Below are 12,565 nucleotides of genomic sequence, written 5' to 3'. Positions count from 1 at the left end.
GAAACAAACTGAGGATTGCTGGAGGGAAGGGGGGATAGGGGGATGAGGTAACCGGGTGATGGGCATTAAGGAGGGTATGTGATGGGATGAGCACTGGGTGTTACACGCAACTGATGAATATTTGAACACTACGTCTGAAACTAATGATGTACTACATGTTGGCTAGTTGAATTCAAATATATAATGAATATTCCTTTGTAATAAAAATGTTATTTTTATTAAAAATAAATAAAATGAATATTTGTCTTCTCTCAAGGTCACTGTAACACAAAACATGTAAGTAAGCAAAAAAAAAAAAAAAAGATCTGACAACCATTTATAGAAGGGAGAAAGAGCAGAGAGCAGGCATGGTGACGTAATTAGATTCCTCAAACCATTAGTGAAAGGTCATGAAGGCCATCAATGGAGTGTCCTCAGGAATAGGAGTCAACAGACAGGAATGCGATAAATTGGATGTGGAGAGCAAAGGGTGCGCTGGTAAGGAGAAACCTGAGGTTACTCAGAAGGGTAATGACTGGGAGACTACGGACAGATGAATGACACTGCCATTACCAGAGACAGAAAGTTAGAAGCAGAAACTGCTTCTACAGAGCGTAGATAAGATCCGAACAACTGAATTCTGGTTTACAATGAGGCTTTGAAGCAGAACACATACTAGGTATTTGAAAACACAGATCTGATACTCAAAAGAGGGCCAGAAGGTACACAGGTAGATTTAAGTACTGCTCATGTGGCACGCCTAAGAACAAAGGAGACAAAACTCAAAACAAAAACAAAGCAAAACATAAAGAAAACCTCATCACACAGAGATTGGGAAAGAAAGTGATACACGGAGTCAGAGTAGAACTCATAAAGCATGGTCAGAAAGACAAAAAGGGAACAAAAAGGGAAGGGTCATGGAAGCCAAGGGCAGTTTCACAAACAGAGAAACGGTCAAAGGTGTCAGGTTTTGCCAAGCGGTTAGCTAGGAGAAGCAATGGGTGGTGGTGGTGTTACTAGATCCAGCCATTCTCTGACTCTGATACACTCATTTGCATAATGAAGGAAACCAGGATTTCCTTAATGAGCAATACATCATGTATCGAAGATGGGTTAGTAACCATGCGTTAAAACTGTAAACACCAAAAAAGGAATATAGATTGTAATTAGAGTTCTAATATTAACTTTTAATATTAATAAATCATTTCTTTTTCTTTTAAGTTATTGCTATTACTTGTGAATTAAAATTATTCAACCAGATATGATGCAAGATCTCATGTAGCTCTAAAACAGAGTTCTAAAACTGCCATTATTGCTTGTGCAGATAGAGGTTAGGATGGATACTCTTAGAAGTTGCCACTAAAGAAAGAGAATATATATTATTCCAGATTATGCCTGGATTATAAATAATCCTTCGATAGTAAACACATTAAACAAACTCCAACTAGAGTATATTATATTAAAATCATGTTAAACACTAAAATTAACTTTTGTAAAAATGACTTTTGTCCTGAATTTTAGCCACACTTTTTTTTTTTTTTGGCAATCACAACTTAATCATTTTATGGCTGATGGCACCTTAAAAGGCTTTCAAGTGAAAAGAAACTTGACTTGCCTAACCAAGTGACTAAGTAAACAGAAACTTAAATAAAGACACATATTATTTTATATTAAAGGTGGATATTGATTTTATGTTCACAGTGGAGAGAAGAAGAACCTTAAAACTGTAAGAAACTCTTCTTATCACCCTACAGAACTTCAGTAATTTATCAGATGTGCATAAAAGCAGGGAAAATAAATTTGATATCTGCTTTAAGTTCGATCAAGCCGTCAGAAAGCCACAGTTGTTCATTTCAGCAATCGTTACACTTTTCTGAAAGTGCCTTTAACTGAAGGCTTGCACTTACATAATTACCATTAAGCACTCTGTGTACTTAGGTAAAAATTAGCAAATTTCATATATATAAGACAGTGAAAGACAAGAAAATATAACTTACTGTTTTTTCTCTCCCAGGTTCCACCTGATCAGGCTTTGCTGTGCGTGCTGCCTGTGGCTGTCCTTTCCCTTTTTGAGTCGCCTCATGGTCTTCCTTGGGCACACCTGGAGGCGGGCCGGAGGGTCTACCTTCCATCTTGGTCTGTGGCTGCTTCTCCTGGGCTACGTGTGCAGCTACTCTGCCTTCTGGCTTTTCTTCAGCGATTGGTATTTGAGTTTTAAGTAAGTCTTGTTTCTGTTCCTCCTCCAGAGCTGACGGTTTTGTTGCTGGAGGTAACTTTTTGTCTTCAGAGGCTGGCTTTTTGTCTTCAGAGCTTGGTTTTTTTTCTTCAAGAGGTGGCTTTTTGTCTTCTGGGAGTGGCTTTCTGTCTTCAGGGGGTGGCTTTTTTTCTTGAGGGGCTGAAGTTTTGTCTTTCTCTGGTTGACTCTCTTGTTTGTGATCTGTGGTCACCTTTGGGACAATCTTTTCAACTGACGGTATTTCTTTCACTTTTTCTGGAATGACTTGCTCAGCTTCTGTTTTTCCTTCTTGTTCCTTCTTTTTCATCTTTACTTGGGTAGGCACTGCTGCTTTCTGCGATGGCTGTTCTGGAGGGACAGGCATAGGAGAGGCTTTTGGTCCTGAAGGTGTAGGTGGAATTTTGCCCGTATCTCCAAGCTGTCCTGATATTGCTCTCTGGGTTTGGCAATTTAAACAAAGCCATTCTTGAATCTGCAAAGAAAATAGCAATGAACAGATTAACTAAATGATAATGCATCTGTTTTGGTGCATATACTAAGGTTAACATCTGGTGATTTCTAGTTGCTTTTTTGTATAGGGAGAAAGTAGGTCACTGTTTTCCAAATCAATGAAATAATGACTTCAAAGGAAGATTGCAAAAAAGGCTATTTATAATCTAAAAATATGAGGAATCCCTAGAGATTGCAATTCACTCTCCTCACCATAAAGAAGAAAAAAAAAAAAGTAGCATTAAAGATGGAGCCGGGGTTGGGGGGTAGGTAGATGGAGCCAGGGGAATATTCACTTTTTTGGTGAAGAATCTGCATTTCTTCCAAACAACATTTTTGAGCTTGGTGGCTTCAAAATTGGTATTTCACATATTTACACAAAACATTAAATTTTATGGTCACTTTATATTAACTACAATTAACCAGAGTTCTTTTAGGATTTAGCATATAATCTCCTATCTCTTGATGTGGGTCAAATGTAGTTCTATCTACCAGAGTAGAACTTTACAAGGTACATGAAAAGTTTCAAGAATCATTTGTGCATAATTCTCAATCCGCTTTAGGACTGAAAAATTACTTCATTCTTAATAATATTCACATTTCTGATGCAAATGAGCAAGACACGATCACTGGCTCAAATTGTTTGGTATCTTTCCCCCAGATCATATACTTTCCCCCAGAGTTTTTTGAATCGCTGACTGAAACAGTTCCTTATGTTTCTGCTCCTCGGTATAATCCCTGTGCCACATGCGCCAATCTACTGAGGTGGTCATAAGACATGCAAATTCTGGTTAATTCTTGGTTGATTCTTTTGCATGCTAAATTATGAAAACTCCTCTCTCATAATACATACAAATGATGGCATGGGAGACTGATTATGTTAGACTAATAATATTGAAGAATTCTTCCCTTATTGATGTATGCTGTGCTTTTTCTTACCTTATGAATATTATAATGTAACAACTAAAGACTTCTAATTGTTACATTTAATAAATACCTATTCTGTAAAGTCCAAGGATGGAAGGTCATACAAATAGCATTGCATTCATGTGCTGCACTGTTATCTGAGTTCAATTTCAAACTGCTTTTCATACTGGATCATTCTTTCTAGTTACATGACTTAAAATCACTTATTGGTCTAGAATATTATTAGGGATCTAAGTTTTATTTCTTATTTCAGCTTCTAATTTCTTTATAGATATAAAAAATGTTGCTTAATAATAATGACTGAGGTGCACCTGGGTGGCTCAGTGGATTAAGCATCTGCCTTTGGCTCAGGTCCTGGGATCAAGCCCCACGTCAGGCTCCCTGCTCAGCAGGGAGTCTGCTCATCCCACTCCCTCTGCCCCTTCCCCCTCCACTTGTGCTCTTTCTCTCACTCTCTCTCAAATAAATAAAATCTTTAAAAAAATAATGATGACTGCTTTGCAATCTGTAAGCCATTATAATTCTTATCTACTAATCTAAAGAATAAAGACAAAAGTCCATTATTTAATTTTTGTAAAATGCTCTCTATAAAATAAAACCAGTATGCGTTACGGGTTCATTTGCTTTTTGTGTGTACAATCATCCAATACCAATTCTCTTCTTAATTTCAGGTTTCAGCGATTCTAAAGTCAAATGTGGCTTCTATATATCAGAGTTTTATAGAAAAGTCTTAGGAAAGAAACTGTTATGATCCCTTGTGACAAATACGGAAAGCTCGCTCCAGCCCTTGCGCTGAACAGTCCTTGGAGGAGGCACTTCCACAGCACCTACAGAAAATCAATCTTTTTCTGTGGTTTTAAAAACCATTACTCAGCTGAGCCACATCTGAGGACACAAAGAGCTGCATCACTGCTGTTTTGTCACATAGATTCTAAAAACCAAACACAGGTGTGTGTTGAGCATTCCTGGCAGGCCATGTCCTAACATAAAGAAGTTAGGAAGTTTTTCATATACGAGGAACACAGGTATCATTACATTGCAAATTTTTTTCAAAATAATAGTGTGATTCTTTTACCTGAGTTTTTGGAACAAATATTCTTACAAAGTTATCATCCCTTGCTACTTATAGTATATGATACCACAATGGTACACAACTCTCACTAAAATGAAAATGTGTTGAGAAAATAAACAAAACAACTATTTCAAAGTAGTATACTGATGATTTTCACACATTTGAAACGCACCTAAGGCGATAAAAGGTATCATCTATTTAATCCACAGTGTCACATAAAACACCTCATTTTCCCAATTTAAAGTAATGTTTGATAAACCCACAAACAGTAATAACCCACACTAGTATGGTCTGCAAGGCAAATGGAAGGCAATAACGCCAGTCTAAAAGGAAAAGGATCTTATCCTGAGAGCCTCACTGGCTAGATCAAACTTGTGTTTGGCTTAAGATTCCATCCCTATGCAGTTAAACCTGATATTTCTATACTTGGTCTCTCAGTTGCACGATGATTTGCATTTGAAATAATATTATTAAGACAAGCCTAATTCTTTTGACTTTACACTTTGACTAATTTTCACCAAAATTCATTTTGAAACTTATGTTATGATCATGTCAAATAATTATGACAACATAATTCACTTATGTATCTACTCTGTATATATTTATTCTAGTTATATCTATGGAGTACATATACCATTGGGAAAGAATATGTGTATGGCTTATTCCATCAGGGAACTCACATTCAAGTAGAAGGAGTAAGATACAGGTTAAAATAAATATGCAGTAAAAAAAATTATATATATATATATATATATACATATATATATACATTTATATATGGGAAATGGAAAGGATTTAATGGTTTTAACAGGATTGTCTGATGAATTTGTTTAGAACATAAGGAAACTGATAATTTTTGAATCGCAAAGGAGAATTTTTTCACCCATTAGAAATGCTGAATTAGAAGCCTCATACGCATGTCTTTTTTTTCTGCAGGCCTAGAACCAAAATTAGAAAGCCAACAAATTAAGCAAGCAGAGGAAGTTACAATATCATAAGGAATTAAAAAGGGGAGGAAAGTATAGTAACACCAAAATTTTTATACTTCTTTAAATATGCAAAATTAAATTTTATTAAGAGAGGGCTTAAGAAAAGGCAGAGGCTAGGGTAAAATCAAAAGTAGAAATGAGAAAAGCAAAACTGACAGAATTTTAATAATGAGTAAGATGAATGATAATGAATTTTCAAGAAAGTTCGTTTTGAACAATATGGGTTATTGTCACTATCATATCACCATTAAATACAACCACAATTACTAGAAAAATTGGCTTCATGAGTGACAATTTAGGAAATACCCTACAACCACATAAGATGTAAAAATCTGTAGTTCACAATTTTTTTTGCATTCTTTTTTTTTTTTTTTAAGATTTTATTTATTTATTCGACAGAGATAGAGACAGCCAGCGAAAGAGGGAACACAAGCAGGGGGAGTGGGAGAGGAAGAAGCAGGCTCATAGCAGAAGAGCCTGATGTGGGGCTCGATCCCAGATCGCCGGGATCATGCCCTGAGCCGAAGGCAGACGCTTAACCGCTGTGCCACCCAGGCGCCCCTTTTTTTGCATTCTTTACCAAAAATAATCCCAAGGATTTTTGTATCCCTGTATTCAGGGATTTAGTTAAGAAGCATTACATTTCTAGGTCCCAAAAAACATCTGCACTCTTAGCTCCTCAACAGCCACACCATTAAACACTCATAGTGTTTCTAGTCCAGTAACAATCTGGAGATAAAATAAGCAAGATGCCTAAATTATACAAAAATTCAATACATAAATTATCACTGCCCATATAGGATTTTTACCACCTAAAAGGATTTTACCACATGTACTATTAACTTTCTGTAAATTGGAAAACACATGACTATTTATAGTTCGCCTTAAGGTTAAACATCCAAAGAGTTACAGCTTTATCTTTGAAAATAAAGGCAGTGGGACAGGAGCGCCTGGGTGGCTCAATCGGTTGAGTGTCCAACTCCTGGTTTCAGCTCAGGTCACGATCCCATGGTTCATGAGATCAAGCCCCTCGGGCCACTCTGTACTCAGCGGGGAGTCTGCTTGAAGATTCTCTCCCTTTGTCCCTCCCCCCACTCATTCCTTCTCTCTCTCACTCTCTCTAAAACAAAGAAATAAATCTTAAGACAGTAAGACAATCAAAAAATAAATATATTTTATATATTATTGTGTAATATATATTTATATAAATTAAAGCCATTGCTGTTATATTATTGAGTTTACTACATAGAAAATACAAGAAAAATACAGATGCTTATGGAGGCTTTTTTTTTTTTTAACATACAAGTCATCATTATGGATACTTTCAGTCCATTTGCAGTGGTTTCACTAAGTTCTTAAATTATGTTTTATTTTCAGTATCCTATAAACATCTCCTCATAGTATAAAGCATAAAAATTCTTATCTATATTATTATTAAATGTATCAAATAAATTCAGAAGACTCCATGAGACCAATCAGCTTTTAATTCAGGGCTTCAACATTCATAGCCAGGATATCAAATTCACCTCCAAGTAGGGAAAATTCTGATAAACAAATAGTGTATAAAAACTAACTCCATGTCAATCACAACGTACTAGAATGTATTCAATTGTCAGCTGGTGCATGTTAATAGAATGCTTTTATTTTAACATCAAATCATTAGGGCTTGTTCAAAGCAATGCTCCACAAATCCATTAATCTTAAGAGCAAAGCAGGAAATGAAGGCAATATAAACCCAGAAGAGGGATGCTGCTGTGCTAGTCAGCATTTTTCCATCAATAAGCAATTTGCTTCATGTAACATTTCAGCTGTAACTATAGCAACAATACCATTAAAGAAAATCTCCGAACTTCAGGCCTGCCTATGTATTTTTTTAAGTATCATTTCAGAAGCACGATAATAAGACCTGCAGTAGGTTGAAAGTTGGCCGTTAGACTTAAAATGGTAGAGAACGCACGGCCACGAAGCCTGCAGGAGCATTCACAGCTGTTATCTGAGAAGTCTTCACCACATTTTAGCATGAATTTTCATTAAAAGACCAACCAGATGAATTTGGAAGCTCAGAGAGTTTCCACCAATAAGAGTATGCAAGCAGAGCTTAGGTGCCCCCTACTCAAAATTCTGTACAGAAAAACCAAAACTCAAATACCCTGGAGTTTCCAGCCTACTATTAAGTCTTTGAGTCAACAATAAAAATCGTATACAGGTTTCTGTTTGTCTGTTTATCTGCTTATCACTCAGAATGTTATTTTTTTCAGCTAAAAAATAATTACACTGATGATCTGTTTAGAAATCACTGTTTACTCATAAACAGGCCCCCAAATTGGGGAGCAATGTTACCTGCAACTTGTCACTGGTATCAGTCTCACCTATAGTCTTGGACGAAGGTGTTCTATTTATCTAAGGTCCGTACACTCTTTTTTTAAAGATGATGCTTTGAAGATTTTATTTATTTATTTGAGAGAGAAAGAGAGATAGTAAGAGAGAGAGCATGAGGGGGAGTAGCAGCAGAGGGAGAGGGAGAAGCAGGCTCCCCGCTGAGCTGGGAGCTGATGCGGGGTTCAATCCCAGGACCCCCGGGGATTATGACCCAGGCCAAAGGCAGACACTCAACTTACTGAGCGACCCAGGTGCCCTGGACCCATAACTCTTACAATTCAAGTGGACATTCTGAGTATCAGATTTTTTTTTTGTTTACATTTCTAAATTTATTTCCTTTTGTTATCTGTAAAAAAGGGACAAGGACTGAATTCACAGTTGGCACACTCTTTTTTTCAGATTACACAATCAGTTCCTGGACTATATAATCAGGATATTAGAAATCTGTGCTCATTTATGAGACTACTTTACAAGTATATGCAATGATGTATTTGTGGTATTTCTATTCTTATTCTGTCCCTCCTAAAAATGAATGAGATGCGTGTCAGCTCCTCTTCTTATTACACTGCTTTTGCCTAGAATGTATAGCTTCCTTAGTATTTTTGTTCCCATTACAATCAATGAAACAAGAAAAACTCATATCCAAAATACATATGTGAATGATTGGGGTTATTCCTCATTTATTTCCTATGTAGATATAAGAATTACATCAGAATATGTTAGAACATAAATATTAATATGAAAACTAAGAAAAAAACAAATAGGCTTTTTAAATACTAATTTCCAATGGAATCGCTGAATGTTAAGGGTGGGAATCAATAATGAAACCGAACAGAATACTGGATGCCGCTAGGAATCGTACTGGGGTCGTTCTGCCTGTGTTGAAATTGATCTGTGGTCATGTCTCTACTCATCTGTTCTTTTATGTAGATGCTTATTTCTGTAAGACCACACAGCCCCATATACCCACACAAAGTGTCTATTTCACTGATTCCAGGCTCTTAGTGTAAGTTTCTATATAATGTAAACTATATTAACAGATGCTTCCATAAATAGCAACATGCCAACTAAAATCATGCACATTACACCAGTGATTAAAACTATATTTAGATTAGAATTGCATACTCTCAGTGGACATTCTTTTTGTGTCGATTTTTCTTTGGCTAAAACAGGATCATTTTTCTAGTCACTTTCTCATCATAACTCATATGTATTTTTCTAAACTAGGAAGGTGATCTGAGTATTTGATGTTTCAAATACAATTAAAGAATATATAAATACACACATGCATTAATTAAAATACCTCTCAGTTATTACATTAACACAATTTTGACAAAACTTGAAGAAAATCAGGGGCTTAGCTTCCTTTTAGAAAGACACATATATATTTATATTTATGTAAATATGTATATTTATTTGCATGGATAAGAACTACATAGGGCTCATTTCCCTATAATGACTTCCTTCTTTCTTTCCTTCCTTCCCAGCCCTCCCTCCCCTCCTCTCTCCTTCTTTCTTTATATCTGTAGAGAGGGCAGCAAGAAGAGTGAGCTCACTAAGACTATTCTTTGATTAACAAATCAATCTGATTTGGGTTCAATCACAGGCATCAGGGTAAGTGATCTCCCACTAGTGTGTATAAAGGACAACTCCAAACACACAGCTGTTTTCTCACTGGTAACCAATGATGCAAACTTACGGATAATCATACATAATTATTGTGTTGACTTTAGCTAACTCAGCTATAGCAAAAAACAGAAGGCTTAAAGAGAAGGCTTATCTTTGGATTCATGGCATTTCTATTTGTGATTAATTGTTCTAGTGTACTACATTCTAGGTGCATAGTTATTTATATAAGTCTAGTATAAAAAATAACCAACAGTTTAAAAAATATGTCATTTGTGTCATATGGATGGCAAGTTCTTTTTTTTAATAATCGGTTCTCATCCCTCTGCTTTCACAGACTTGTATTTTATTGTTTCCCTATTACAAGAGGTGAGTATTTATTTTGCATATATTAATTATTACATCAAAGCAAAAAATACCTTTTAAGTCTAACATAGTCACTAGTCAGCACTACAGGCAATGAGTAATTGAATTTTATAACAAATTTTGAAGATGTTAACACACTTCATCACAGAGGAATTTTGTTAAGGTTACAAAACTATATGCATGGATGATAGATTATTTAAAGCACATTGAACAAAATCTGTCGAACATTTTACAGGATAAACAAAAAACAGTCCCAGCTTTTAAATTTAATCATCATTGTGGATATAACGTTCGAAGACAGACTAATCTCACAGACGCGGGAGGCTGAAGTGTACAGGAAGGGGGGCTGGCACCAGACTGACTGGATGATGGGAATGCACCAAGGTAGGCGGAGTGATGGGGCAGGTGGTGAGCCCTTCTACAGGACATGGTGCAGTCCTGGAAACCCTTTTGGCAGGGAAGATCAGTATGTTGGTTTTGCAAGGTATAAAATTGTCTAGGGTGAACTATATTTCCAAAAATCCCCTTCCTAAATGTTTCCCATTATAATGTGGTGCCAGAGACATTTTGGGTGAGACATGGAGGGCAGAAGCCAAGCAGCAGCGACAGTGCATTCTGTGTGCTCAGACAGCTGGAACAGGGTCACACGCACTGTTGCAGCTCACACACGTCACTTAGCGCTTGGCTTGGGACAGGAAGCAGGCATGCAGCTGCCCTGTTTTTCTCTGGATTCTTCTTTGGCTTCTTCCTTAGCTCTTAGGGTGGAGACAAGAACAGACAGGGGTTCTGGTCTGTCCTCATGGGTTCTAGCTGGTCCCTGCTCTCCCCTCTTTTAAATTCATCTTTGTGTCCTCTGCCTGCCCTCCATCCTTCAATCTCCAGTAGGCTTTCAGCCATCACTTAGCCAGCTCCCACAACTGCATAAGGTCAAATCCTTAAAACAAATCCCTTATTATATAGATTTTGTACTTCCTAATGGGTCTGTTTCTCTAATTAAAGTCTAAGTGATAGAGTCAGGGTGAGCCAACTGTTATTCAAAGGGTGAGGATGTTTTACACTTTTATACAGTAATTGGTATGTGTGCACAGTAATTCTTATAGTCTATTTCAGATCTTAAGTAGCATGGCAAGGAAAGTACACTTCACTGGAATTCAAGAGAAATAGGGACTATCTTTGTTCTGTCTGTGTGACATGCATAAATGGGTTATCCGGAAGGTTTGGGTTTTTAATTTTTGGGGGGAGTTTTAAAAATTATGGTAAAAAGTTAAAAAGAGGCATCAAAAATAATTTGTGACACACAATGAAAAATTTTAAAAGGGTTGAACATCCATGCATCTATTGTCCACTTAAATGGAATGCTGACAATATTATTAGAGACTTTGCTATCATATACCATTCTATACTCTCCAAGAACAACCACTATCTTAATTTTTGTGTTGTTACACATTTGTTTTTTATGGTTTTAATATATATGCAATTTTTATATACTCTTTACTCTTGTATATTTTTGAACTATATATAGTTTTGTGCTTTTTTCCCCTTTTATTCTTTTTCAGTAAATACTGCCTAGATATGAAAATGATCTATGAGATATGTATGGGGCATAAAGAAAAACTTTATAACGAACACCTCAGAACCACTGATTCAATTAACAAATGGAATACTATCATATTTGAAGCTTCTTTCAAACTCACCTATTTATAACTTCCAAGTTAACCTCCATCCTATCTTATGGGTCTATAATAATAACATTTGGGCATATTTTTACCCTATATGTTTAAGTCCCTAAACACTACATTGCTTGCTATTGAATATTCTGAAAAATGGTACCTAAATTTACTTTCTGTTTTTGATTCAGATTTTAGAGTCATAGTTGTAGGTGGATAATAGAGATAACCTTCCAAATCAAAGCGCTTCCTCAAAACCAAGCTACAGTGCCACTAGCGAGTACTGATGATAATGACAGACAAATATTATGCGTAAGACCATAGCTAGATGTAGGCGCCATGTCAAACTAGAAAATGTGCTCACGTGAACTCATTTAACTTCATTTTTAAAAATGTTAGAGACCCAGCAAAGCACATCTGTGCCAAACTCAGGTTACAAACCAGCACTGTACCCTCCCTTCACTGGACCAGCTTTTAATTAAAAACTTAGTAAAGACCTACAATCAGAGTGATCAAAGATTAATCACTACGAGGCTAATTTTTTAAAAAGGAGAATATAATTGTTCAGATATCCAAAAATGGGGTTCAGAAAAATCTGCACATTCTAAGTTTTTGACTTCACATTTAATAACTAATCAATATTGAGGAATCTCAGTAAGACTTTAAAGTAGTGTTATCCAATTCATTCATGGAATAGTTACTGCTTATTTGCCATGATTTTCATGTTATTTTAAGTGCTACAGATGTAATATTTGCTGTTAGAAGGACCAATGTAATTATATAAAAAGCAACAAAAATATATTAAATATATATTCGTATGTGATTCATGTATGAT

General features: G+C 36.0%; 1 protein-coding gene across 7 annotated transcripts in view; it reads right to left on the bottom strand.

Moving 5' to 3' along the window:
- The window catches only part of PCLO (piccolo presynaptic cytomatrix protein), a 373,917-nt gene that overhangs the window by 197,215 nt on the left and 164,137 nt on the right, over nucleotides 1-12,565 (bottom strand). For all 7 annotated transcript variants that reach the window (XM_087861125.1, XM_087861131.1, XM_045793368.2 and 4 more), the window contains exon 4: nucleotides 1,977-2,687. In XM_087861125.1, coding sequence (XP_087717251.1) covers nucleotides 1,977-2,687 — 711 coding nt within the window. The remainder of the gene's footprint in view (nucleotides 1-1,976; nucleotides 2,688-12,565) is intronic.

The sequence above is a fragment of the Ursus americanus genome, chromosome 3 (genome assembly GCF_024610735.1).
Source record: "Ursus americanus isolate L20-20 chromosome 3, mUrsAme1.1.p, whole genome shotgun sequence".
Classification (NCBI taxonomy): Eukaryota; Metazoa; Chordata; class Mammalia; order Carnivora; family Ursidae; genus Ursus; species Ursus americanus.
This window is presented reverse-complemented; position numbering and strand designations above follow the sequence as displayed.